The sequence below is a fragment of the Oculina patagonica genome, chromosome 8 (genome assembly GCF_052425735.1).
Source record: "Oculina patagonica isolate OP01 chromosome 8, crgOcupat, whole genome shotgun sequence".
Lineage (NCBI taxonomy): Eukaryota > Metazoa > Cnidaria > Anthozoa > Scleractinia > Oculinidae > Oculina > Oculina patagonica.
The window spans coordinates 4512324-4537944 of NC_135765.1; the positions used below are offsets into that span (position 1 = coordinate 4512324).

Consider the following 25621-nt stretch of genomic DNA (forward strand, 5'->3'; position numbering starts at 1 on the left):
CCGGGACCTTTCTTTGGGCTGAAATATCTGATTGAATGTGGATGGATATGGCTGAATGATCACTTTCAGGTGCAAGCAAGATGTCACATGTTTTTGTTAGGTTGCAGAGTACTTCTGAAATTAGGAAATAGTCCAATCGACATTGTATTTTTAGAGATTTGTTTCGCCATGTAAAGCGGGAGAGTTCAGGATTTAGATTTCGCCAAATGTCACGTAAATTATGCGACGCGCAGAGCGTTTCGATTTGTTTTATGACAGAAGCATTTTTTGTGACCGGTTTGTCGCCCATTTTGTCTTTTGGAGAGAGCGCGCAATTGAAATCACCTGCAATTAGTATTTTTTCTTCAGCGAATTCTTGTAACAGCTGGTTTAGTGTTGAAAAGAACTTTAATTGTTGTTGAACATCATTAGGAGCGTAAATGTTAACGAGAACAATAGATTGTTCATCAAATGATAGTTTTAGTATAATGAACCTGCCGATTTTATCCGCAATACATTTTTCAATTTTACATTCCAGTGAAGGGTTTATCAGTATCATCACGCCTTTGCTGTGATTTGTGCCGTGACTAAAAAACACATTGCCGCCCCATTCATTTTGCCACTTCGATGTGCATAAATTTGTGCTATAGCATTCTTGCAGAAAAATAAAATGCTGTTTATGTCTGTGCAGCCATCGAAATATTAACCGGCGTTTAAAAGTTTTATTCAGGCCTCTTACGTTTAGAGACAGGCATTTTAAATTTAAATCGTTAATTTCGTTCATTTTTCCTTAATAAAGGATAGGAACAGAGAAATGATCTGCACATTTGGTCCAAGATGAAATATCGCAATCGTTTTTTGCGTTGTTTTATGTCCCAACTAATGTAAAGCAAAGCAAGTGATTGTAGTAATTGATTTTGCAAAGCAAATGGGCGAAAAGTACATGAGTTACACAAGTACATACGACCGAAACATAAACATAGACAGGGCCAAACAACGAAGGAAAAACATAAAAAACTTAACCTCTATGGTAGGGTTGGTTGTTCGCTGAAATAATAAGTGCCACACATGGCCATTTATAGATTTTATTATTTCTTCCTTTTCCGTGATCTTTTTTTATTTCTTATTATATTTATTGACATTCTCAAATTTTCAGTTTTCGTGCCATCGCATTGCTGCAAAGGCTAGAATGTTTGTCTTTATCTGGTAATTGCCATTACAAATTTCTTATTTATTTTTTTTTCTGTAATTAAGTTCCTTCAATTCTATAATGCCTTGCAGATATTTCACACCTTCATTCTAAAGGTTTCCTTCTTCGAGTCTAGACGTTATGTGTGCTGCCTCAATCGTTCCGCTTATTCAAGCTTTTGCATTCTGTCATTCTCTATTTCGCATTCCGTTATTATGTTGCCTCGATTCCATGTCCGACTTTCCCAGTCTGTCATTATTTCATCTCGCTTTCATGTTTGACTCAAGGCGGGAAAATGTCACGTGAACAAAAAAGGCGGGAATTTGGCTTCAGAGCAAGTCAAAAAATGGCGGATTTAGTTTCCCTCGACTTCGAGGGAAAAACTCTTGGTTTGACGCCGTCTAACCTAAGTAAAACAACGATCGCACGCTTTTTTAATGTACATGAAGAAGGTTTACATCTTAAGGTGGTGCATAATGGCACAACGGAAAATATCTGGCCGTTATCAAACGGTAAATTTTATAGTACCTTTAGGTACAAAAAATGCTGATGTCATTGCATTCAACGCCAGTGAAGACAGCGATGATTCTGTACAGGGAGCCTTCGATTTCCGGTAAGTATAAAGATCATTATTTATAGTACAATCTTCTTGTTAAATTTGCTAGTCAACTCCGTTGGTTGAGATGAGAATATTGTCCGCAAACCCCCAAAATTGATGCATATGACCGTTTCTGTAATTGTACTAGGGCGCCCTCGCTTCCTCGCGTAACAAACTATGGTATGGCACATTGTATGACAAGCAGACCAAGCAAGTTGCAAAGCTCTGGCTTTGGAAAGAGACCGGCGCCAGGTCTTTCCTTTATTAAGACCAAAAAGAAGAAAGCCTCTGGATTGGTGAAAGACTTCATTTTCTCAGCCGTTGACGAAGAAGGGCAAATGGTCCAACTTTTTCCCATTTCAATTAACCTGACAGAATTGTCGGAGAAGTTTGGTTGTCTCTCTGTCCCTATCATATGCAGCTCAATCGAGCAGGAACTTCGCGAGCAAGGAGAGGTGGTTAGACTAGTCATCACTGATGCCAGAGGCCAGCCTATTATGGATTCATCTCAGACAAGGAGTAAGTTTATAATTATGTAGTTATGTTTGGTACGAGTTCCCATTCCTTTTAGGGAAGTGGTCATAACAAGTGTACTCGATGAGGACCCACCTTGTGTAGGGGTAGGTGGGTTATGAAAGATACCAACTGTCTGATTAGCCAAATGGACAAAATTTATCGCCCTCAAAATTCAAGTTGAGACTTTCATATTCGGTGTGCATGAAGCTTGTATTGCTGGAGAAATGGCACAAGAAGGTTTGAATCTTTTTCCTAGTTTCTAATCCTGATAGAGTGGGGGCAATACAAACAAGACACCATCTTTTAAGGTGGGGGAGGGGGTACATGAAGAGACCACCTGTCTTTTTGCAGAGTGGTGGGTCCTGTCTGAGTACAATAGTTTTGACCATTTCCCTTATTAGTTAAAAAATAAATTTGTTTAGTAAGCCCACAGATCTCCACCAAGCCCACCATGGAGAGTGATATGATACTATATGATGTATGTACCATTCACCCCCTGGGTACAGCCCTGGCAAGAGCAAAATAGCCTGGGAGACATGGTAACAGGTAGAATTGAACAATTTTTCTTTTTACTTTCACAGAGGAATCTTTTTGGGCATCTCAAAAAACATTCCGAGCAATGTCCCAGCAAACGTTTAAGAGATGGAAACCTGGAGTCTTGGCAGCCCTCAACACTGGCCTCTGCACACTGGAAGAAGAGGAAGAAGATGAAAGAGATCAGGCAATTCCATCATCAAGTCTGAAAGAACAGGATCTTGTACCACATGCCAGTGTAAGCTTTGATATTTATAATATAATGAGCATATAACATGGTGAGGTAAGTCTGAAGGGACTCTAGTAACCCAAAATGTTTTTGGAGCTTATCCCAGTTTCCTTAGCATGAAGTGACTAGGAGTATTTATGCTCCCCTCCCCTCCCCCCATCAAAGGCTTAACCCCCAGCATTAGATTTAATGGTACCCATTTATGATGTTTTTGTCTAGGTGAAGAGAGGCACTGTGAGTCAGGAAAAAGTGTCTTGTATCAAAACACAATGCAGTGCCTCAGCCAGACCTCAAACCCAGACTGTTTAATCCAGAGTCCAGGGAAATAACCATACAATATAAAAAATAACTTTATTTAAACATGGAATCATCAGGCAATAAAAATCTTCAGAAACATTAGTTACAATGAAAGCAAAAAGAGCAAAAATACTTAATACTAAGCCTGACTTCCATGAATGCCAAGCAGTTAAAAAATTATAGCTCATTCTGAAAGAAGTCCCTCCAGCTACATTTAAAATTGGAAAGAGCATGTGCTAACTGCAGGTCACCATGCCTCCTTCTTACAGTTTTTTTTTTTTATTCCAACAGGCTCGAAATGACAGCTGTTTGCAAAAAATGATGAAAACGATGGAAGAAATAAAAGACAACATGGAAGCAAGAAAGGAATTTAAAAAGCTAAAGGATTTATTTCAATGTGTTATTTGTCAGTCAACATGTGCTGCATCAATGCATTTCTGCGTTACTGGGTGTGGCCAATTAATTGGTTGCTTTTTATGTGTTTCCAAAATAGAGGATTGTCCTTTATGTCGACTTAGCTTACCAGATGTCCAGATTAGAAAGCCCATGTTTGTTAGTGGCCTAGCAACTCTCCTAGACATACCAGAAATTTCCATGAAGTCAGCTTTAAGAGAAGCAAACCTACTCAGTTCACGAGAAAACGATGATATTGATGATAATGAATTGTAATCTTGTTGATATTAATCAACTTTATTTAACACGTAAAAGTTAAAATGTTTGTAGTAAGCACTTTATAAATCTGGCTAAGACCAATACAGAATAACAGCAAGAGAGTGCTGAATTAGTTATGAATCAGAAGATTTTTTTTAGGTGGATGGTACTGGTTTCCATGCGATCGAGCAGTCCTGACAAACGATTTACGGTATGTTGGTTTGGATTGGACGGTGGAGTTGCACTTGTAGCGGTCGATTCAACGCCTTCATTGCTGTTCTGAGCCTGACGTCTGATCTCCTCTCGGACAGTTTGTCTTATTATAGCATCCATTTGAATAACAAAACATCCAAACACGAGTTTTAAAATGGCGGGAGGATGCAAGGTGTCCCGGCAGTCTTTGTGCCCGTAGAAAAAGTTCCAGGCTCTCTCGTGTTCCAAAAAAAAAAAACTGAACTGTCAGAAAAATCACAACTGAACTGTGTGAAAAATCACAATTGAACTGAGTGGAAAATCTAAACTGAACTGTGAAAAATCTAAACTGAACTGTGAAAAATCTAAACTGAACTGTGAAAAATCTAAACTAAACTGTGAGCTTTCTGGGCCATCGTAGAATGCAGATATATTCTATGGTATATAAAATTATATAAAAAAAATAGAATACACAGAAATGCAGACATGAATCTCAGAATTCGAAACACAGGGGTAACAAACATGGAATCGAGGCAAGATAATTACAGAAATATGCAAAAGTCAGAAAGCCAACATGGGATTGAGATAGGATAGTTTCAGAATGCAAATAACAGAAATCAACATGGAATCGAGGCAGGATAATTACAGAGTGCAAATAACAGAAATCAACATGGAATCGAGGCAGGATAATTACAGAATGCAAATAACAGAAAGCCAACATGGAATCGAGGCAAGATTATTACAGAATGCAAATTACAGAAAGCCAACATGGAATCGAGGCAAGATAATTACAGAATGCAAAAGACAGAAAACCAGCATGAATCCTGGCAAAATTCAGAATAAAATTTTGAATAACAACATTAAAATTTGAAATGGTCACGTGGTACACTCATCGAAATGCAGCCGCGAAGGGCTCTATTTAAGCGAAGAATGTATACAGAGCAAGACGATGTCCGTTTAGATTACGCTAGAGTTCTGTTAAGCTACAAGAGCTATATTAAGCTTCAAGGGCAGAGAGTAAATCCTTAGGAATGTTTTGAGCGTTGTAATCTTTGTTGTTTATGTACAGGGTACGATTAATTACCTTTGCATCTTGACCGAGATCTCTCGCGGCGAACATAGCTTTGATAAGAACTTTTCGTTCTTCTTGGATTGCGTTTGCGTAGTCTTGAGTGATGTACGCATCTTTGTAATTCTGGGAATTTCTGAGTCGGTTTTTGACTGCCATCACTGCGTCTTTATCCTCTCTTACCACAAACCGTGCGATAATGGGTCGCGGTCGTAATGGCGCGGTGCTGTTATGTGTTTGTCGTTTTCCCACACGGTGGACAGCATGGAAACGTAAGCCATCAGTGTTGATTTTTAACTCGTTTTGGATGATATCAAGAACCTCGGTGCAATCTTCTCCTGGTTCCTCCGGGATGTTTACAAACCTAAGGTTTTCCCTCCTTGTGTAGCTTTCTAAGGTTTTCTTCTGCTGCGCGGAGATTTTTGGCGAGCAAAGAAGCTTCAGTTTGAGCGATGGCGAGCTGTGTTTCCAGTAGTTGTGTTTTCTGCGCTTGGTCGTCCAGCATTTTCTGGTGTGAGCTTTTAGAGTCCTTGTATGTTTTTGTCTCTTGTTGGATATCTTCGATGGCGGCCCATGCGCCTTCGAGGGACTTTTCGACATCTTTCATCGTTTGTTTGACACCGTCGATTTCTTCTTTCATCTCGCATCTCAAGGTTGATATCTGTGTGTGGAGGTTTGAGAAGTTGTCGTCCATTCTACTTTCAATTGAATTCAGCTTGTCCATGATCATTCTGAGAGACATGGGGGATTCTGTCTCTTGCTCATCCATTATCACTTCGCGGTTTCGCTTCGGTGTTGGCATTTAATTGGAACTTGAACTTGATGAGCGCTCTTGTCCTTTAGACATTTAAGTTGCAGCGTGAATTATCCATAAAAGCTCATCAAGGGATTGTTGCGACATCGACTACTACTATTTAAAGTCACAAAAAAGAACCCATCGGGCTTTTTCAGCGGTTAGGTCACAGAGCCGTGGAGAAACGTCCGGCGGCCATCTTGTAACCTCACACCCTCGCATTCAGTCATGAAACAAACAGAAAAAGGCCCCAAACTATTTACAAAATTCTCAAAACAGCGCATATGTTTTCGTAATTTTCACAGCAAGTTCCCGATAAGGGTTTTCATGAAGCGCATTTGACTCATGATCAACACATTAACTAAATTAATCTAAGAAGGAAAACAGGAAGACAATCTAATAACTGATGGGTTATTTCATTTAAAGGTGAGACCGGCTCTGGAAAAAGCAGCTTGGTGAATCTCATTCTGGGAGAGGAGCTTCTTCCATATTCCGTGCTCAGTACAACGTCCACCATATGTGAATTAAGATATGGAGAACAACGCAGAATTGTAGCCCACTTTAAAGACAAGGATCCTGAAACAGGATGTCCGACAAGGGCCATCTCTCTACTGGAGCATTCAGAGGGAACCTCAGAGCAAAGTTTCTTTCAGCAGATTTCTCCTTTTGTTCATGTAAAGAGTGATCGAGAAAAAGGTTCAATTTACAAGAAGATTGAAATATTTTGGCCTCACCAACTTTTGGAAGTAATTATTATCAACATAATAGATAGTCTAACGATTTGTTTGCATGCAATGAAAAGTGAATAAAAAAATGCCCAGCGACCAAATGGATGAAAAGTACAGCACAAGTAAAAAGGTAGGGTGAAGAGTAGGGTGAAGAGTTTTGTTATATATTTCACATAAATTAATGGTTGCTCTGAATCTTACCGACGCACTTCTTTTAAAGCTTCTTTATATATTTATTTTGCCGACAGGAACTAATTAAAAAACAATAAAAACAAAAACTTCACTAAGTAGTCTTAAAGGTATTAGTCTCAAATGATCAAATATAGGGTCCTTTGACCTCTTGTTGCGTTTCCATGAAAACGGATCTCGACGTCATTTGAAATCGACTTTGTTAATTGATGAACGATTTACTGGTTTACATTAAACGTTTTTAGCCTCACCATCGCGCTATCTGTAATAGAATACAAAAGACGGGAAAATTTAAAATATTGTGAGCCACCTTAAAAAAACTTATTGTTGAGTATCGCATAACTTATCGAAAAAACATAGAAGAAGTAAGGTTTTACTAGTTGTTACTATTCTTCTTGTTAAGAGATAATCAAAAGTTAGTTCGATCTTCCATACCAAAGTACTACCTTTCAATTCTCTATCTTTCAGAAAGGCGTGGTAATCATTGACAGTCCTGGTATTGGCGAGTCTGAAATCATGGATGAGATAGTCACACAGTATCTGCCTCAAGCCTTTGCATTCATTTATGTCATCAACAGTGCAAACGCTGGAGGAGTTCAGAAAGACAGAGTGAGCATTTGAACATAAATAACATTAGTAAGATTATTATTATTATAAGCAACAATAAAAATTTGTCATTATCCAAGCGTGAGGTCAAAATAAGATGGCGGGATATTGGCCTCGTTCTTTTTTTACGTGTTTATAGAACGAGACGAAGTCTAGGTCTATAAAAACACAAAACAAGAACGAGGCCAATATCGCGCCATTTTACCGCACCAGCTTGGTCAACAAAGGATATATTAAATCAATGAATCATGAATTATGAATTGAAATGGCTCTCTTTATAGTAACCCTTAATTAACCAGTTCCAAACACAAATGGCCAAACAAACTTCTTTGTCGCGATGGGTTTAAACGATAAAATGAAATGATTTAATTTAAGTTTGAAGAGTGAAAATATTTTTTCGCACAAAATTTCAGCGCGAGAGCCGGCGAAAACAACAACAACAACAACAAATTTGCCAAAAAAATCACGGGCAAGGTAAGCCCATCTTGCCCTCTCGAGCAGCCAATCACAGCGCAGGTTCAATTTACCTCATCTTGCCCGGTAACGGCAATTAGACCAAAACGAGAAACAACAAACGCGGTCAAACACGGAGAAAACCATTTGATTTCGAACACGTAACAGTTTGAAACTGATGGTTGAATAAAGTACATCACAAAACAATACATTCGAACTGGAAAAATATTAAGGTCCAATTCACTATATTTCACACCACGAGGTTCTAAAACCAGACTCAAAATCAACTCCTGTCAGAATTGTGTTTAACAGCAGCGCCCGACCTACTGAATAACATACTAGCTGTCCTCATAACATTCAGAGAATACCAAGTAGCCTTCATTGGCGATATTAAAAAGATGTACCACACCGTTGGGACAAAGGAACTTGACCAACACACGCATCCCTTTCTTTGGAGAATCACAGCGCAGGTTTTACCTCATCTTGCCCGGTCGTGAAGCCAGCCAGCTATAATAAAAGGTCTTCCTGAAATGGGTACAGATATGTTGTTGGCTATTTGTTTCGCTCTCTATGAATGTGATAATTGGCTCTGAATTAATTAACGAATCCTACGCGCGAAAAAGTAACAATGACTAATTAACGACAATTAGGCCATAACGAGAAACAACAAACGCGGTCAAACACGGAGACAAACATCGGATTTCGAACACGAACACATGGTTGAATAAAGTACATCACAAAAACAATACACTATTTACTTGCGTTTTAACACTACAAATGAGAAAAACGCAAAGGTTAGTGCATTAGCAGAATTAAGGTTGACCGTTGCCCTTGTGTGGTTTTCTCGGGAACGACACTACAAAATTATTTGGACAACTAGCTGATATGAATTACTATCATACAGTCCAAAAGGAGTGGCAAAAATATTGTTCCAGGCGCTGGACTTACATGGTTCCAAAAACACAGGATCCAAGGCTCAAAGACAGCAAAAATAGAGCTAAAATAACTGCATAGCATTGCCTCAAGGCGCCAAGTAACGAGAATTGTCGTTTTTGTCCAGGCTCTAAAGAAAGGAAAGCCTCCGGCTTCAGGTACTAAAGCAAAATGTTATAGGAATCTAGCTGGTCCCTCCTCCCGGGACTCTGTCAGTTTATTTCTTGACTTACTTGACAGCATACAGTTTTATGTTGTATTCGCCTGCGAGCAGGCTGTCTATTCGGGGGCAACGTGAAGTGAATTCTTCGAGCGTCGAAGGCGCGATCCCGCGAGTGCCGAAGGCGCGAGTCGGCGAGAATATATAATAGAAAGCCTGCTCGCAGGCTAATTTTGTATATAACCATTTATTTTTTAATAGACACAAGCACTTGCCAATAATTGCCTAAATGTACATACATATCAAGTCTCCCTTACCTTGACTTACAGCTTGAAAAGATGCTAGAAGATGTAAGGAAGATGACGCTTGAGGGACAAGAAGAATCAGTTTCATCCCAGTGTGCGTTGTTCGTGTGCAACAAGTGGGACCAAGTTCCGGAGAAGGAAATTAAAGAGGTCAAAAATCATGTGATCAAGAAACTGAAAAAGTGCTGGCCTGGTATTAATCCCGAATCGCAGATTATCCATATGTCAACAAAGAACGCTAGCGTCGCTCAGAACCACGGAATTATCACAGAAGAATTTTTCGCCCTGATGAATGGTATCAGGTCTATGGTTTTGAAGAGCATTGGTGCTAGACTGGAAATGCATTGGAAGTAAGTGTGTCTGTTTTCTATTTCATCGATTGACTTTAGAAAAAAGATATTGATATAAATAAAACAGACTGGAAATACATTCTTAAGCCTACTACTCCTAATTTGAGGGCAAGCAAGAAAATGCTGATGACAAACTCTAAAGTGCATAACGTGGTCAATTTTAAAATAGTGGTCATATACATGTGCCCTGCAGATTTGTAAAAATAGATCTCAGAGTAAATACCAATCTTCCTTCCCTTGAAACATGTAAATATTGACTATAAACAAGTTACGTAGACACTCTTGATATTTTGATTGTATTTGGCGCTTGAAAAGAAAAGGCTTATAGAATTTTCTGAGACGTTCCAAGACTGGTGTGCCTTCATAAACGAAAATTCCTGATGAGAGACAGCAGTCTCGAAACACCTGAGGAAATTGTGACAAAATTTCCCTTTCGAACACAAGAAGAGAAGTATATGCAAAACTGTGAGATCAATTAGGTGGTACAGATGAAACCCCACCCACTTCGCTCTTAGTACGATGCCAGAATTTATGGCCCAGGTTGACCTAAATGTTTTCATAGAATCAGATTCAATTATCGTTTCTTTACTTTATCGATTTTATTTGTGTTTAAATGACCAAGTATAAGTCTGCTTTGAGAGTTAACGTTCATTTTGGTAATTAACTGACCAAACCGAGGTCTAAGTTCATAAACTTGCAAAGGAGGACGTAACAATGAGACTAATATTTCGCGATAAAAGCGGACTTGGCCAGTTCAAACAAGTTTTAATGTATCGGCTTTTTTCACAACATTCATCCTGTAAAACAATCTTGTCCTTTAAACCACTTACCTAAGAGTAACTAATAAAACTGTTTGTTCTGGAAAGAAAGCAGTTTTCGCTTGGATGATGGATGATGACTGACAAAGGCAAACCGGGGAACGTATTTTGTGAAAATATTCGGTGTGCTCTAGGAACAAATCAGAACACTCCATTTAATTAAACATGGACTAGTTCTGCTATTAAAATAAAAACATATAACTAAACCTTGCCTTACAACTATATGTTCGATGGGTAAAGGATGTACATCTAAATACGCATTTTATTTTATTCCCTTCAGATGGCTAGATAACTTGCTCTCACGGATCATTTATCAAGCAAAGGCTTTTGTCATGAATGCTTCCAGAGACAACGAGAAAGTCGCTCACAAAATGACTTTGATTGTTTTCCGTTTGGATCTGATTGAAAAGCAACAAACACAAGTTATGGAAGAGCTTCATAACTATTTGAAGGCTCGAGTCGATGGGGCTGTTCAGAAGCTGTCCGAGTATCTGAAGTCGGATGGTGTCAGAGCCCGCTTCACCTCATGGACCTTAGACGAAGTTCCAAAGGCGGAGAGTTCCTGGGAAGTGACAAAAAGCAATATCGCCAAAGTGTTAGAAAGCCGACTGCGAGAAATTATAGAGCATTGGGAAGAAGATAACCAAGTATTCTCAGATGCACGTGAGTCCCTGTTACAACACTTTCAGCAGCGGTACAATTTTGTTGAAGGGCAATTAAGGAAGCTCCAAGGTGCTGTCACCAATGACGACCTCGATGTTCCAGAAAGTAGTCCCCCTGATGAAAGCTTAAGTACCACCGAAAAGGTTATCATTGGCGTCACTAGTCCAATCTGGGTTCCACTTACCCTAGTTGCGTTGGTCGTCGGTGCCCCTGTGGTCGGCATACTGGCGATTAAAAGCAAGCTGGAAGATAAGAGTCGAATCAAGAAATATGAAAAAGACAAGTGTGCTTTCATGGCTGAAACGTCCGCAGACTTTCTCGATGACGCTACAAATGAAAAGGTGCTCAAGTTGTTCGTGAAGGACCAACTAAAAGAGGCGAAGCTGTGTCTGAAGCAAATTGAAGCCCGAATTCCAGAACTGATCCAGGCTGACAAGATGTTGTGTAAACAACTCGGTGATGAAACCCGCTCACAGGAAGAAATACAAAACCTGTACCAACCAATAATGGATGAAGCTTCTTATATCAGGGGACATTTGGCAGTATTTGGACTAAAAGAAATCCGTTCCATTGATATCAGAAGTGAGGAGTTAGACTGGAAAGAGGACATGTCGCCCCGTCTTGGCTGTGGTGCCTTTGCCACTGTGTACCAAGGGAAGATGACAAAGCATGGAGTCGAGCAAATTGTGGCATTAAAGGTTTGCAACGAAATACTCGACGCTAAAAACGCATGCCTTATCATGGCGGAAGTGGACCTTTTGAGGTAATTGGTTTAAACTGATCATTCGTTAAGGCACCTAAGTTTTCCCAACCTTTAGTTTACCGCCGTACATATAATAGCTTATTTATGACGTGATAAAGTGTAGAATGAGAAAATCAGAACGTTCTGAATACCAGAGACATTTGTTCACAAATGGCTTCCCCCAAACATTTGCATCTAATTTCTCAGTTGTATTTGCAAGTATGTTTCACCAACAGCTGTCTCAAGATTTTTGACTTCAAAGCGTGGGACCGCGTCTTCGCGAGTGCGAATAAAAAGTTAAGAAAGGTTTCGAGTTCAAAGCCAGTTTCGTTCTTCACATGTGTGATGAAAAGTTAAACAAGAGTTTGAGTTTAAAGCGTTGGTTTGCGCATAGTTAGTAGGTTCACGTCTTCGCGAGTATGAATAAAAAGTTAAGAAGGTTTCGAGTTCAAAGTGTCGGTTCGGGTCTTCACAAGTATAAACAACAAGTAAAGCGAGAGTTCATGTTCATAGCGTCAGTACTTGTCTTCATAAGTATGAATAATAAGTTATGCGAGGTTTAATTTCACGTTCCTTGCGTTGGTTGGTTTCAGGCGAGGAAACGTGACCTGACGAGTACAAATTTGACGCTACCTACTCCCCCAGTGCAGCTTAATTGTCATACCGACAATGTTCCAATTACTGTCACGTGCTTTTCCGGTTAGCTTCGGCCAAAGTTCCTTAGCGCAACAAAGAACAAATGGACTATTGTCTAGTGCTTAATGGGAAAAGTTAAAACACAACAGTAGACCTTTTCTTGATACGCTGAAGCAAAATAACTTGATGGACGTCACTATACCTTTTTCATAATAATTGTAGACCTATTTGCCGGGGATAGCGACATATGGGATCCAGGATAGTAAAACACTGTTCGTTTCCCCCTGGTAAACTACCAAAGCCCTTGCTGTGCAAAATGCAATTGCTAAATTGGATCACTGTGAACTCTTTTAGAGAACATCTCGGTATCAATCTTGTTGTTTTTACGCCGGTATCGGACCACGGGTGCACCAATTTGGCAGTAATTTAATCTGAGGTACGGTTTAAATGACGGATGACACGAGACATCAATGATAATCAAATTTGCGTAACGTTTTCGTGTTTTTGGACCATGGGCTGACAAAGGCCGAAACTGGGAATAAAATTAAGGGGAAATGAATTTAAGAAAATCGGATAAGTAAAGTAATTTTGAATCGCCTGAGTGTATATGGTGTATTCTTTTCAATCTCTTTATTAGAAAATTGGACCATCCTCACATCGTTAAGTTTTATGGCACATCACTTCTCAAGAAATCGGGCACCACAAGGGTAATCCTGGTCATGGAGAAGTGCGAAGGAAACTTGAAGAATCACATCTTTGATCACCCAGAATCAGTTCCTGCATCATCCAGAAATCCTGCTATGGTTAGAGAAGCATGCCGATGGGCCAAAGAGATCACTGGTGCTCTTGCGTTTATGCACAAACAGGGAGTTGTCCACAGAGACCTAAAGTTAGAGAACGTCTTGGTATGAGACTAAGTATTATTTAAAATTTTAAAGGGACCGACATTCGACATTTTTTAAAATCTTTTCCGAAACTTTTTTTTTTGTTTCTTGTTATAAATGGCTACTATATGGGGGAAAAGAAACATAACATTTCCCCCACGCTCGTAACGTGATGAACATTACATCTTCAAATTTCATTACTGAGCTTAAAATATTTTCGCATTCATTTTTTAACGCCATACATTTTTTTAATATTACCGTATTTATTCGATTCAGCGCCCTGGGCGCTTATTAAATTTTTGGACCTTGAGAGAGGGCGCTTATTCGAGGTGGGCGCTTATTGAATTTTCACTATTTTCAGCAAATAGTGAGTTTATTTTTGTAACAAAACGATGAATAATAACAAAACGTTAAGATGTACCAAAGCAGAATTTTAACTGTTCATTGAAAGGTGCTGTAAAATACTAAGAAAACTCGGTCATGGGGGGAAGGCTCTAAGTAGTACTTAGTCAATTTCAATATTCAATACTCTTCTTGTGCACTTCAGTTTTTTTGTGGGGTGGGGGAGGGCGCTTATTCGAAGCTGGGCACTTATTAACTTTTCCTACCTTCAGGGTGGGCGCTTATTTGAGGTGGGCGCTTATTCGAGGTTGGGCGCTTAATCGAATAAATACGGTAACCTCTTACTAGTCGTGGCACTCGGTCCGTACAAAAACGACCGAGGGCCAATATTCCCCAGTACGGCTCGAGTAAGCTAGGTTGGTAAGTAGTTTATTATATGGCACTCCAGCCATGCTTGTTTATTTTTCTGTTAAAAAGCACTTTTGGTCACTTGCATTCAACAGGCTTCCTCCGTAACGTGCTTATATGATGACGCGAGCAAGCTACCACGAGTTTAAACACAAATTTATTGATCGTGACGAAGAAGAGAGTTTGTTCGTACCACGAGTCAAGTTCGAGCCCGAGTCAAGTTCGAGTCAAGTTTTTTTTTTTAAATTTATTTTTGGTCTTTTGGTTTTAATTGCTGTGTTACATACAAAATGTTGTACCACAAGTGCAGGAACAGCAAGACTTGGCTCTCAATGCCGATTGCGAGAGCTGATTCCTTCATCGGTTCGCAGCTGCTTCAAAGAAGTAAACATTCCTTGGCATCCCAGTGAATTTGATTCGTAACAGTTTCCTACTAATATTAATTACTCACAACTGACGCAGAGGTTCCACTTCAACGACACAAAAATTATATTTAAAAAGCACTTATCAAGGGAACTTGAATGTTGCCTGCGTGAGCGAACGAACAAGCGGCGGTCGAAATATTAGTAACACCAATCGTGACGTGACGTCCAAAATATGACAAAAGTGGGCATAGGTCACGCTTTTTTTTTCAAAGCTTGATTCCAGCTATACAGTTAAAAGGCATTACTCGAAAATGTCTGGAAATTTGTTGATTCTTTCACTTTTTCAGCACAAAATGAATACATCAGGAGTCAAGACAAAACAAGTTCACTGAAAAAAAAAATGTTTTCCCCCATTTCCGGGACTCCGGGACATACCGACGGTAATGCAAGTGCTCCATTTCTCTCAAGTCGCGAGTAACGCAAGACTGATGCCAAATTCGGAGCTGCCCGATAAAAAGTTATTCTAGATCAAATAAAACAAAAATTGAAACAAAAGTTATATGAATTCCAACTGTGCATCAAAATATCACTGATTGAAAACGAATCGGTCGCCGCTTCTCGAAATTGAACGCGATGTTAATTTCGCTCGTCGCCCAAGAAAAGCCGCTAAGAAGCCACTGGCAAAAGCATATAGAAAGGCGATGAAATTCATTCCGGAAATGTTTTATAAAAATAGAATTGAATGACGGAGCAAGGAATACCGGTAGTTTAAAGCTTTATTAATTATATCGCTTCAAAATACAAATAGGTCTTCGCGATCGCGTCTGCATCGCAAAACTTTGTCGTGTGAAAAACCTAACTGCTAATGCTGATGAGGTCTTAATTTACCTCTGCAACATTTTTTGACACTATTACTTCTAGTCAAAAGATCTTGCTAAAACAAAGGTGAGAAAAAACGGTAGCCTGGGAACACGCCAATGGAGTGAACGTGTTTTTAAAGCTCCCCGATATAAGCGGCTTTGCACAAATTTTCTCGCGGAATTAACCCAGTAATTTTATCAATAGTCATCGTTACTTGAAACACCGCAAGGATGCCGCCGAAACCAAGTGAAAAAAGGTCGAGGATATCACAGGCTTCCCAAGCTCAAAAGTCGTCTTTTTGATGTGTTTTTGAGAGCCCTTCGGGCGGCCGACTCTACATACGTGGTGTATGCGACAGCTTGTGTATATAGAGAAATGTATGGGAAAATCACGGATTCTCTAAAATCGGGTAAATAACTATCTATTTTGAAATAAAGTTTACCTGCCTCAAATGTGTCGCTTACTTGTGTCTTGTGCCGAATTTGAAGCCATTCCGACGCCATTTAGCGAAGTTATTCGAAGTCGTTGTCTCTCCTTCTAAAAAGAAGGAAAGGCAGACCACTCCATCAATCGCTGGCCAGAGCTCACTCCACAAATCGCTCTCTCCTCAAAAGGAAAAGTCCCGAATCGCAATAAAACCAACAGTTCCATAAAGCCCAATAAATTTCACTCCACATATGTGTGCTTCGGCGGTCGAAAGTCTCGTAAAGAACGAGAAATTTTGCTTTAAATTCGCCTATTCGGCTTTCCAGATGTGTTTGTGACCGACCTCGCGCCAACGGTCAAGTTTCACGCCAGGACTCCCAAGGGATGTTTTCTGAAAGCTGTATTGTTCGCTAATCACAGCCATGTTTACATATGTCAGGGAAAAGCCGCGTAAATATAAATCTGACACCTCCACGTGCAGAATAAAGCAAGATATTCGCGAGCATTCAAGACAAGATAATATCCCAAAGTCGCAGGAAATTTTGTTCGATCACCGCGTCGATCAAAAACTACATTTTGTATGATTGCGGCTTCAGGGCTTCAGCCCTAGCGTGAAACTTGTTGTCGTGTTGTCAGCGCGTGACTTGGTTCTAATGGACCAATCAGAACTGGGGATGAAACCAGATACTTGTCGTTGAGTAACGACCGTTGGCGCGAGGTCGGTCACAAGCACATCTGGAAAGCCAAATAGGCGAATTTAAAGCAAAATTTCTTGTTCTTTACGAGTCTTTCGACCGCCGAAGCACACGTATGTGGAGTGAAATTTATTGGGCTTTATGGAACTGTTGGTTTTATTGCGATTCGGGACTTTTCCTTTTGAGGAGAGAGCGATTTGTGGAGTGAGCTCTGGCCAGCGATTGATGGAGTGGTCTGCCTTTCCTTCTTTTTAGAAGGGGAGACAACGACTTCGAATAACTTCGCTAAATGGCGTCGGAATGGCTTCAAATTCGGCACAAGACACAAGTAAGCGACACATTTGAGGCAGGTAAACTTTATTTCAAAATAGATAGTTATTTACCCGATTTTAGAGAATCCGTGATTTTCCCATACATTTCTCTATATACACAAGCTGTCGCATACACCACGTATGTAGAGTCGGCCGCCCGAAGGGCTCTCAAAAACACATCAAAAAGACGACTTTTGAGCTTGGGAAGCCTGTGAGGATATCAAGTTCGGAGGAGGAAAACAGTAGCCATGTGCTCAAAGATGACGCCATCTTGGTCGACATTCAAAGGAAACTGGAAAAGCTGAACATGCTTGACAAAATTGACGAACGCCTCATCAAGATGGAAGACGATATGGGCACTATTAAACAAAAAGTCCTCGATTTGGAAAAGGGTCTTAACGCAGTTAACAGCGATGTAGAGAAATTAAAAGAAGATGTGGAATCGAAAGCGGATAAAGCGCGGCTCCAAATTTTGGAAAACGAAGTTGAAGAATTGCGAAACAGATCCAGACGCAACAACCTGGTATTCTATAATATCCCGGAAAAAGCGGAGGGTCAAAACTGTGTAGAATTCATCCAAAATTTCATCGCTAACCACATGGGCCTTGAGTCTATTTGTGGTTATGTCGAGATTGAACGCGCCCACCGTACACCTACTAATCCGGCATCGAGATACAACAAGAAGCAACCGAGACCAATTCATGTGGCGCTCCTTCGCTACACCGACAAGATGAAAGTCCTTTCTAACGCTGCCTCGCGACTGAAGGATAACCGTTACGATGGTAACGTTATTGGAATTAGTGCCGACTTTGCGAAGAAAACTCAAGAGCAACGAAAGGTGCTTCTGCCGTTCAAGAAACACCTTCAAAAGAAATTCGGGGACGACAGAAAAGTTTTCATCGCTTACCCTGCAACCCTGAAATATATTGATGAAGATGGCACGTTAAAAACTGTCAAGGATGACGATTTCGAGAAGCTCAAAGGCGAGATGGTTAAATACGTGTGATATAAAGGTAGAGGAGACTTTAAATTTAGTTTACTGTGTAATCGACTTCAACTAGAATCATAAAGGAGGTTCAATATCTTTTTCTCCCGCTTGAATTAGTTCGAGCCTCAACGGCAGTATTTGGATCGATATCCTATTGCTTTTTTAGTACAGTTTATGTCTCGTAAATTATTTTGTGTGTACTTTTTACTACTTATCGTAATTTCAAATTTTTCGTTCATTGTTATCTTTTCTCACGGCTACTTTACCATATTGCGTGATTTAAAAGCAGTTACTCTTCATTTGCATATTAGGCTGAGTTTATTATTAAGAGTGTTTAATTATGTTCTTCGCTTTTCCCGTATAATTAAGTTTCCTTTATCCTGACGATATGGTGCAAAATAATGTTAATTTTAAGTTATTGTCACTGAATGCTCGGGGGATTCGTGCTTTTGAAAAGCGGAAAGGCATATTCAATTGGCTAACTAAATCTGGTGCGGACGTTTGTTTTCTACAAGAAACCTATAGTACAAGTGAGGTGGAAAATATTTGGAGAAAACAATGGAAGGGTGAAATGTTCTTTTCTCATGGTAGTAATCACAGCAGCGGTGTTTTGGTACTTGTTCGAGATAATTTAGACTTTAAACTGGAAAGCGTTAAGGCCGACCCACAAGGCCGCCATATTCTGTTGGAAGCTATCATTCAGGACTCGCCGTATCTTCTTTTAAATATCTATGCTCCAAACAAAACAAATGAGCAATGCGAATTCTTCAAAAGTATAACGGAAGAGTTGAAAAGAGGTTCGAGCTCAGATCTCGATTACAGTGTTATTATCGGAGGAGACTTCAATGTCATACTAAATGCGGAATTAGATGGGCAGGGCGGCAACACAAAAAAGAAGGTTTCGGCAAAATGCGTAGAAGATATGTGTGTCGAACACGATCTTGTTGACATTTGGCGTATTCGTAACCCAACAACAAAACGATTCACTTGGCGTCAGAAAACTCCAGTTATACAAAGACGTTTAGATTACTGGTTAATAAGTGATAGTTTACAAGATGATATTGACTCTACAGATATAATAACATCGATAAAATCTGATCACTCTGCAATAACCTTGTCACTGAATGGTCTGGATGACAATCGAAGAGGACCAAGCTTTTGGAAATTTAACTCAAGCTTGGTGAATGATTTGGAATATTGTAAACTTCTAAAAATAGAATATGAGAATTGGTTAAACGAATTTAAAGAAGTTCAAGATAAGCGTGTCTTGTGGGACCTGATAAAATACAAAATAAGACAATTAACAATTACTTACAGTAAAAACAAAGCGCGGGACAGAAAAACGAAGTTAAATAAGCTGGAGAAAAGTTTAAAGGAATCAATGGAGAAGTGTGACAGTGATCCTTCGAAAGAAAATCTTGAGGAGTTAGAGTGTCTTCAAGCAGAGTACGAGCAGATGTATGATTACATTACACTTGGTTCTATTATTCGCTCCCGCGCAACCTGGTACGAAATGGGTGAAAAAAACAACAAATATTTTTTGAATTTGGAAAAGCATAATAAGACGAAAAGTAGTGTACGGAAAATTTTCACCAGCGAGGGCGTATTGTCAACTGAGCCGAAGGAAATCATGAATGAGCTGGAATCCTTTTACTCTGGCCTTTATGATGGCAGCAATCGTGCCGATTCGGAGACCATTTCATCATTTCTTAACGACTCTTTCAAAATGCAAAATGTGATTTTAACGGAAGACTCGAGGAGTGTTTGTGAAGGTAAACTAGGTTATAATGAATGTTTTAATGTTTTGCAATTCTTTAAAAAGAACAAATCCCCAGGGAATGATGGCTTAACTATTGAATTTTATCTTGCCTTCTGGCCACTAGTTGGGAGATTATTAGTTGACAGTCTAAATTACGCTTTTGATTTTGGTGAGCTTTCAAATTCTCAAAAGCAGGCGATAATAACGTTAATTGAAAAGAAGGGAAAGGATAAGAGATTGATTAAAAATTGGCGTCCTATATCTCTAATTAATGTTGATGCTAAAATAGCCTCAAAAACGCTGGCTAAGCGTTTGGAAAAAGTGCTACCAGAGATTATTCATTATAATCAAAATGCCTTTGTTAAGGGAAGAACAATCTTTGATGCGATAAGAACAATCGATGACGTAATCGATTATACAAAGTTTAAGGGCTTGTCAGGTTTTCTAGTGACCATCGACTTTGAGAAAGCATTTGATACTCTGGATTTCAATTTTTTAGTAAGAACATTACATTCCTTTAATTTCGGTCCTTCGTTTATTCAGTGGGTACGTGTTCTGTATAAAAACGCGTCTAGTTGTGTAATGAACAATGGATTCACAACCGGGCCCTTTGCACTTGGTAGAGGAGTTCGACAAGGTGATCCCCTTTCCCCTTACCTCTTTATAATAGCACTTGAAGTTTTAGCCATAAAGATACGTAATGACGAAAACATCAAAGGTTTCACATGTGGACAAGAGAAAATTAAGTTTTCTCTTTTTGCAGATGATATGACCTGTTTCCTTAAGGATAAATTGTCTTATACTAATCTGTTTCGTACTCTTGAGGTTTTCGAGAAGTGCTCTGGTTTAAAAGTAAATCACGAGAAGACAGAAACCTTTTTTTTGGGTAACAAGATTATTCGGGAGGTCCCATCGGTCATGTACAATCGTTGTGAAGCCATTAAAATTTTAGGGGTCCATTTTAGTTACGACTCAAAGCAAAGAGATGATTTAAATTTCCGTCAAAGTTTGAAAACAATTAAGAAAACAATAAATTTGTGGAAATGGAGAGGGCTTTCCCTTTTAGGGAGAATACAAATTGTGAAAACTTTTATTGTTCCCAAGTTAATGTTCCGAGCATCTGTAATTTCTGTTTCTACTGAGTTAATTAAGGAGGCTAATTCAATTTGTTATAATTTCATTTGGAATGGGAGAGATAAGGTGAAACGAAATGCATTTACAGCGGATATTGAGAAAGGGGGTCTAAACATGCTTGACATTGAGTCTATGATCCGAACAAAAAGAGTCACTTGTTTAACAAAATTTCTGGAAGATTATCGCAGCCCTTGGAAAACAATTTTAAACAACCGTCTTTTGCCAGTTGGAGGGCGTTTTGTGTTGCACTGTAATTTCGAAATCTCTAAATTAAATGTAAATTTACCAATATATTACAGACAATGTTTTGAAGCGTGGTCAGAGCTAAAAGCTAAAACGCCAAACTCTTTCCACGATATAGTCAATGAGATCTTTTGGAATAACAGGTTTTGCTGTATCGACAAAAAATCAATATACCGGAGAGATATAGCGGAATTAGGGTTTTTAAAAGTTGGAGATTTAATTTCGGCAAACGCTTTGGCATTTGAGGGTTTGCACTCCGGTTTAAATCCTGAGCAAAATTTCTTTGTTATGAGGATTGTTAACTCATTCCCGTCACACTGGCGTTTAACTATTAAAACCTCAACTTTGCCGTTAATAATCGATCCGATACCGTATGAACCTTTGGTTACGTTAGAGAACAAATCAATCCCAATTATTGATGTGCCTTCAAAAAATATTTACAACTTCTTTCGAAGAAAAAAGTATATCCCGCCCACCGCTCAACAAAGATTTACGGAAAAGTACCCAAACACGCTCATTGATTGGAATAAAGTTTATTTATTACCATTTCAATCCACCTTAGAGTCAAAAGCCAGAGAATTTCAGTATAAAGTTCTTAATCGTATTGTCTTTACAAACGAAAAACTATGTCGTCTTGGTATAGTCGAGTCTCCCATTTGTGCTTTCTGCTTGGAAGAGGTAGAATCCGTCGAGCATTTACTCTTTTCCTGCACCAAATCCTCTGAGTTTTGGAAATCCGTCCTATCTCGGCTGAGAGACAATAATATATATGTTGGGAATTTGACCGAAACAGATCTGATATTTGGTAAATTCGATGTTATTGAGGATTTCTTCTTGGTCAATCATATACTATTGTTAGGCAAACATTACATTTATTCTAGGAAATGCCAGAATAGCACACCTTCCTTTTCGGGATTTTTCGCCAAAATTCGACGTGTGTTTAATATTGAACTTTATATCGCCAGGAAAAGAGATAAGCTCTCTCTTCACTTTAAAAAATGGGAAAAGTTAGTAAATGTTCTGCAGCCAGAACAAGCTTAATGCAAAAATTAAGCTCAATATTATTGCTAAGTAGCCCTGTGCGAGTGTAAATTTATTTATTTATTTATTTATTTTTTTTTTGTAACTTCATTATTTCTTTTTCTTCTTTGTGTTGTAAAAATGTTTTGTAAATGTGTTGAAAAATGAATAAAAAATGTCTAAATGAAAAAAAAAAAAGGTGAGAAAAAACATTTGACTCGAACTTGACTCGTGACTCGAACTTGACTCGGGCTCGAACTTGACTCGTGCTACGAACAAACTCCGAAGAAGACGAATATTCACCAGGCGATTTTATTATTCGAAAGATCGGTAAAGTTCTGATGTTAAAACAGGAACAGGCATCACTGAAAGCCAGGAGGCCGCTCGGCTAACCAAACTGAGGTTTCTTGGCCGTCATTCTGCTGTTGAAGTTGGACGTCTCCCCAGCGTAACTTTCGGCTTTCGTCTTTGGCTCGTAAACCGAAGTGTAAGGATAAATTTAAAAAAAAAAAACACCAGACAGTTCTATGAAGTGCCTACTGGATTGAAGTCGCTTAATTCTCCCGCTTCAAAAAGAGCATCTTCGACTTCTTCGTCTTCATCAATTGCCTGAGCGGCTTGCGGCTTCTTTCCTTCGCCATACTTGTGAACTTGTGTCGAAACTAGTGAGTGGCACTTTGCAGCTAGTACTCTACTCGATTTTTCAAACTCAGTGTCGATGAGTATGTTGAATGGATATTTCTTCTCAGGTATCGCTGTATGCTTCGCTGAAAACTGGAAATTGCTGCTGGCTTATACTCTTCTCCTTTTTTTGCTCCGTGTGTTTATAAAAAATTCGCTTCGTGAAAAAATTTGTACTCATTTGGACGGAAATTAAAGTTGGTCAAGCTCGGAAGCAGGTAGGCTATCATTTCTTTCATTTGTCATACTACTACATTCACGTATACGTACCTTCAATGCAGCGGAGAAGAACTTTCATTTCAGTAGCCGTCTTCTTATTTGTGTTTATACTTTTCCGTTCGTTTATAAAATCGTCTATGGTTTCCTTGTTTTGGTGATGCCTGTTTCAGTTTCCACATCAGAAGTTTCCCGATCTTTCAGATAATTTGGTTGAAATTCGCTTGGCGAATATTCGTTCCCTTCGTCCACGTTGTAAGCTTTGTAAAATATCAACCTATTTAGTAGTTTCTTTGCAAAGAATGAGAGTATGTACACGTTTCCTTTTTGCAGGTTTATTTGCAAATTTGAATTTGCCGGCTTTCGAAAAAAATACACGGCTAGGACCGTTTCATGGAAACGATCCGTATGGCAAAATCCCGACCGAGAAAGAACCAATCAGAACGCTCGGATCTGCCTAAGACTGGCTTTGCCATATAATAATAATTTATTAATATTAACATTCTGCTCTCGACATTTTTTAAATTAATTTTATTAACAGAAAAACAAAAGGAAAAATCGGTAATGCTAATCTTAGCAGTATACAGGACGCGTGACACATGAACATAGTAAATGTCCTTGTTCGTCATGAGTCGTAGCTCATGATCAGTGGGTGGAGCGCCGGCCAGATTTTGGGAGGTCGTCATTAGATCGAATCCCGTCGGGAACTCAGACTTTTTCTTTGTTGTAGTTGGAATCTATGGTGCTGGGAACAGCTGCTGACTTATCAGCTTCATTTTGTTATTATGGGCTCTCGCAAATGATTTGTATTTAATTTTCTAAGCACTTTTAAATTGCATGGGTTTTATAAAGACTCTTGGTTTTAGGTCATCGTAACTTGATTAAAAATATGAAGCAACAGCGGTAATAAACATTATGAAAATTCGCATTTTACTAACTTGACGTTTCGTATGCTAAGCTACATACATTTTCAAAAGTGTGACCGTTACAAATTTTAGACAACTATTTATATATTGTTATGAAAGGGGTCTGGAACCTAGACTGAGACAATTGATCTTCAGCAGTAACTTAACGTTTCAGTTAATAAAGCAACAACCTCTCACTGCCGACAACCTTCATTAAATGCCAATGTACATTGCCATAATGTTTATTACCGCTGTTGTTACATATGTTTTGTTAAAGCTATCAGAGGAGAACTCAGTGAGGATAACTGATGTTGGCGTTTCTAAAGAAGCAAAGGACATCACAGGTACTTTGGCGGGAACCCCGGTTTACATCGCACCAGAAGTGTTTCATTCCAAGGTCTATGATAGCAAAGCAGACATATACAGCTTTGGTATAATACTGTGGGAGATGTGGTATGGGCAGCAGGCCTTCGCTGAAGTGGGGCGGCCTTTCCCCAAATTGTTTGCTTTGGTTGATAAAGGCTATCGTCCGAAAGATGTGAAGGGGAAGAAGGAACCTCTGCGCTGCTGGAAAATATTGATGGAGCAATGCTGGAATGGAGACCCAGAAAAACGCCCGTCTGCTTTGAAATGTCACCAAGAAATCACTAAGCTGTCTGAAACAGTTGTAAGACCATAGTATCTTTAACTTAAGGGACGCACCATTATTTTTTGGAGGGGCAGGAGAGAGGGGGGTATAAAAATTTTCCTTTGCAAACTTTTTTTAGTTTATGCACCTCTTCAAAAAAAAATTTTTCGAAATGCAAACTATGTTTTGTTATCTTTATCGTGTTTACAAACAATTTGTTTTGTCTTTCTGCAAACAATATTTTTAAATATTTTTTCATACCCCCTTCCAAATAATAATGGTCCGTCCCTAAGCAACTTTAGTAATTTAAGGTGGCCGGCAACGATTTTAGTACTTCTACGGGAAATTTAAGGTGGCCCTGAAATCCTCTTCGGCAAATTTAGCTCTAACATTTCCACTAAAGCTGTCTATTGACAGTCTGAGGATTGTTGAATGGTAAAAAAATGGAGATTACACCTCTTAACAACTCTTAACTCTTAATAAGTGTCACTAAAATGGCTATAGTGTTGTTATGTCTTACTGTTATGAAGAAAATGACCACAACGTAAAAATGAATGATTGGAAAGTCGTTTTTATCATTATTTTAGTGCCAAGTAATAAACAGCGTTAATGTTGATTAATGTTAATGAAGTATAAGAGCTCGAGCTACCTTAAAGAACCTTGAGGGAGCAGGACAATTTATTAAGCAGGTACAAGTGCTTACTTACTCTGCTCACACCTCCTCGTGAAAACGTTTCGTGACACCTTGAAATCAATGTGTATGAGAAAGAGATCAGCCCCCGCCAACAACAGCCCAGGTCCGTAATAAGAACATCTTTTCTGACTGGTATAACTGGAAAGGTTTTTACTTAGGGGGTGGTTTTACCGTTGGGTTGTGGCAAGGGCCAGGGCAGTCGTTCTGCCAGCCCAAATTTTGCTCAAATCTCATTTCCCAGTGTATTGTTTTTCCTTTTTTCCAAATCCCAGTCCCTGCTCTATTGTTTAGTTGTTTGTGATTCAAAGTCCCAGTGATCCAAATCCCATTTTCCCAGTGATAACATTGCCCAAATCTCAGTTCCCATTTAACCCCTTCAGGCCTTTCAACTCAGAAAGAATGTCTTTCAAGGAACGTAAATCTGAATTTGA

The 25621-nt window shown here is 39.2% G+C and overlaps 1 protein-coding gene across 1 annotated transcript in view; it reads left to right on the forward strand.

Annotated features, from left to right (window-relative positions):
- Positions 1-24556, forward strand: part of LOC144663387 (uncharacterized) — a 38814-nt gene extending 14258 nt beyond the window's left edge. The window contains exons 3-8 of the mRNA XM_078524309.1: positions 6474-6793; positions 7433-7573; positions 9446-9771; positions 10870-12015; positions 13268-13535; positions 24146-24556. Of these exons, the coding sequence (XP_078380435.1) occupies positions 6474-6793; positions 7433-7573; positions 9446-9771; positions 10870-12015; positions 13268-13535; positions 24146-24547 (2603 nt within the window). The 3' untranslated portion in view covers positions 24548-24556. The remainder of the gene's footprint in view (positions 1-6473; positions 6794-7432; positions 7574-9445; positions 9772-10869; positions 12016-13267; positions 13536-24145) is intronic.
- Positions 24557-25621: the final 1065 nt, after the last annotated feature.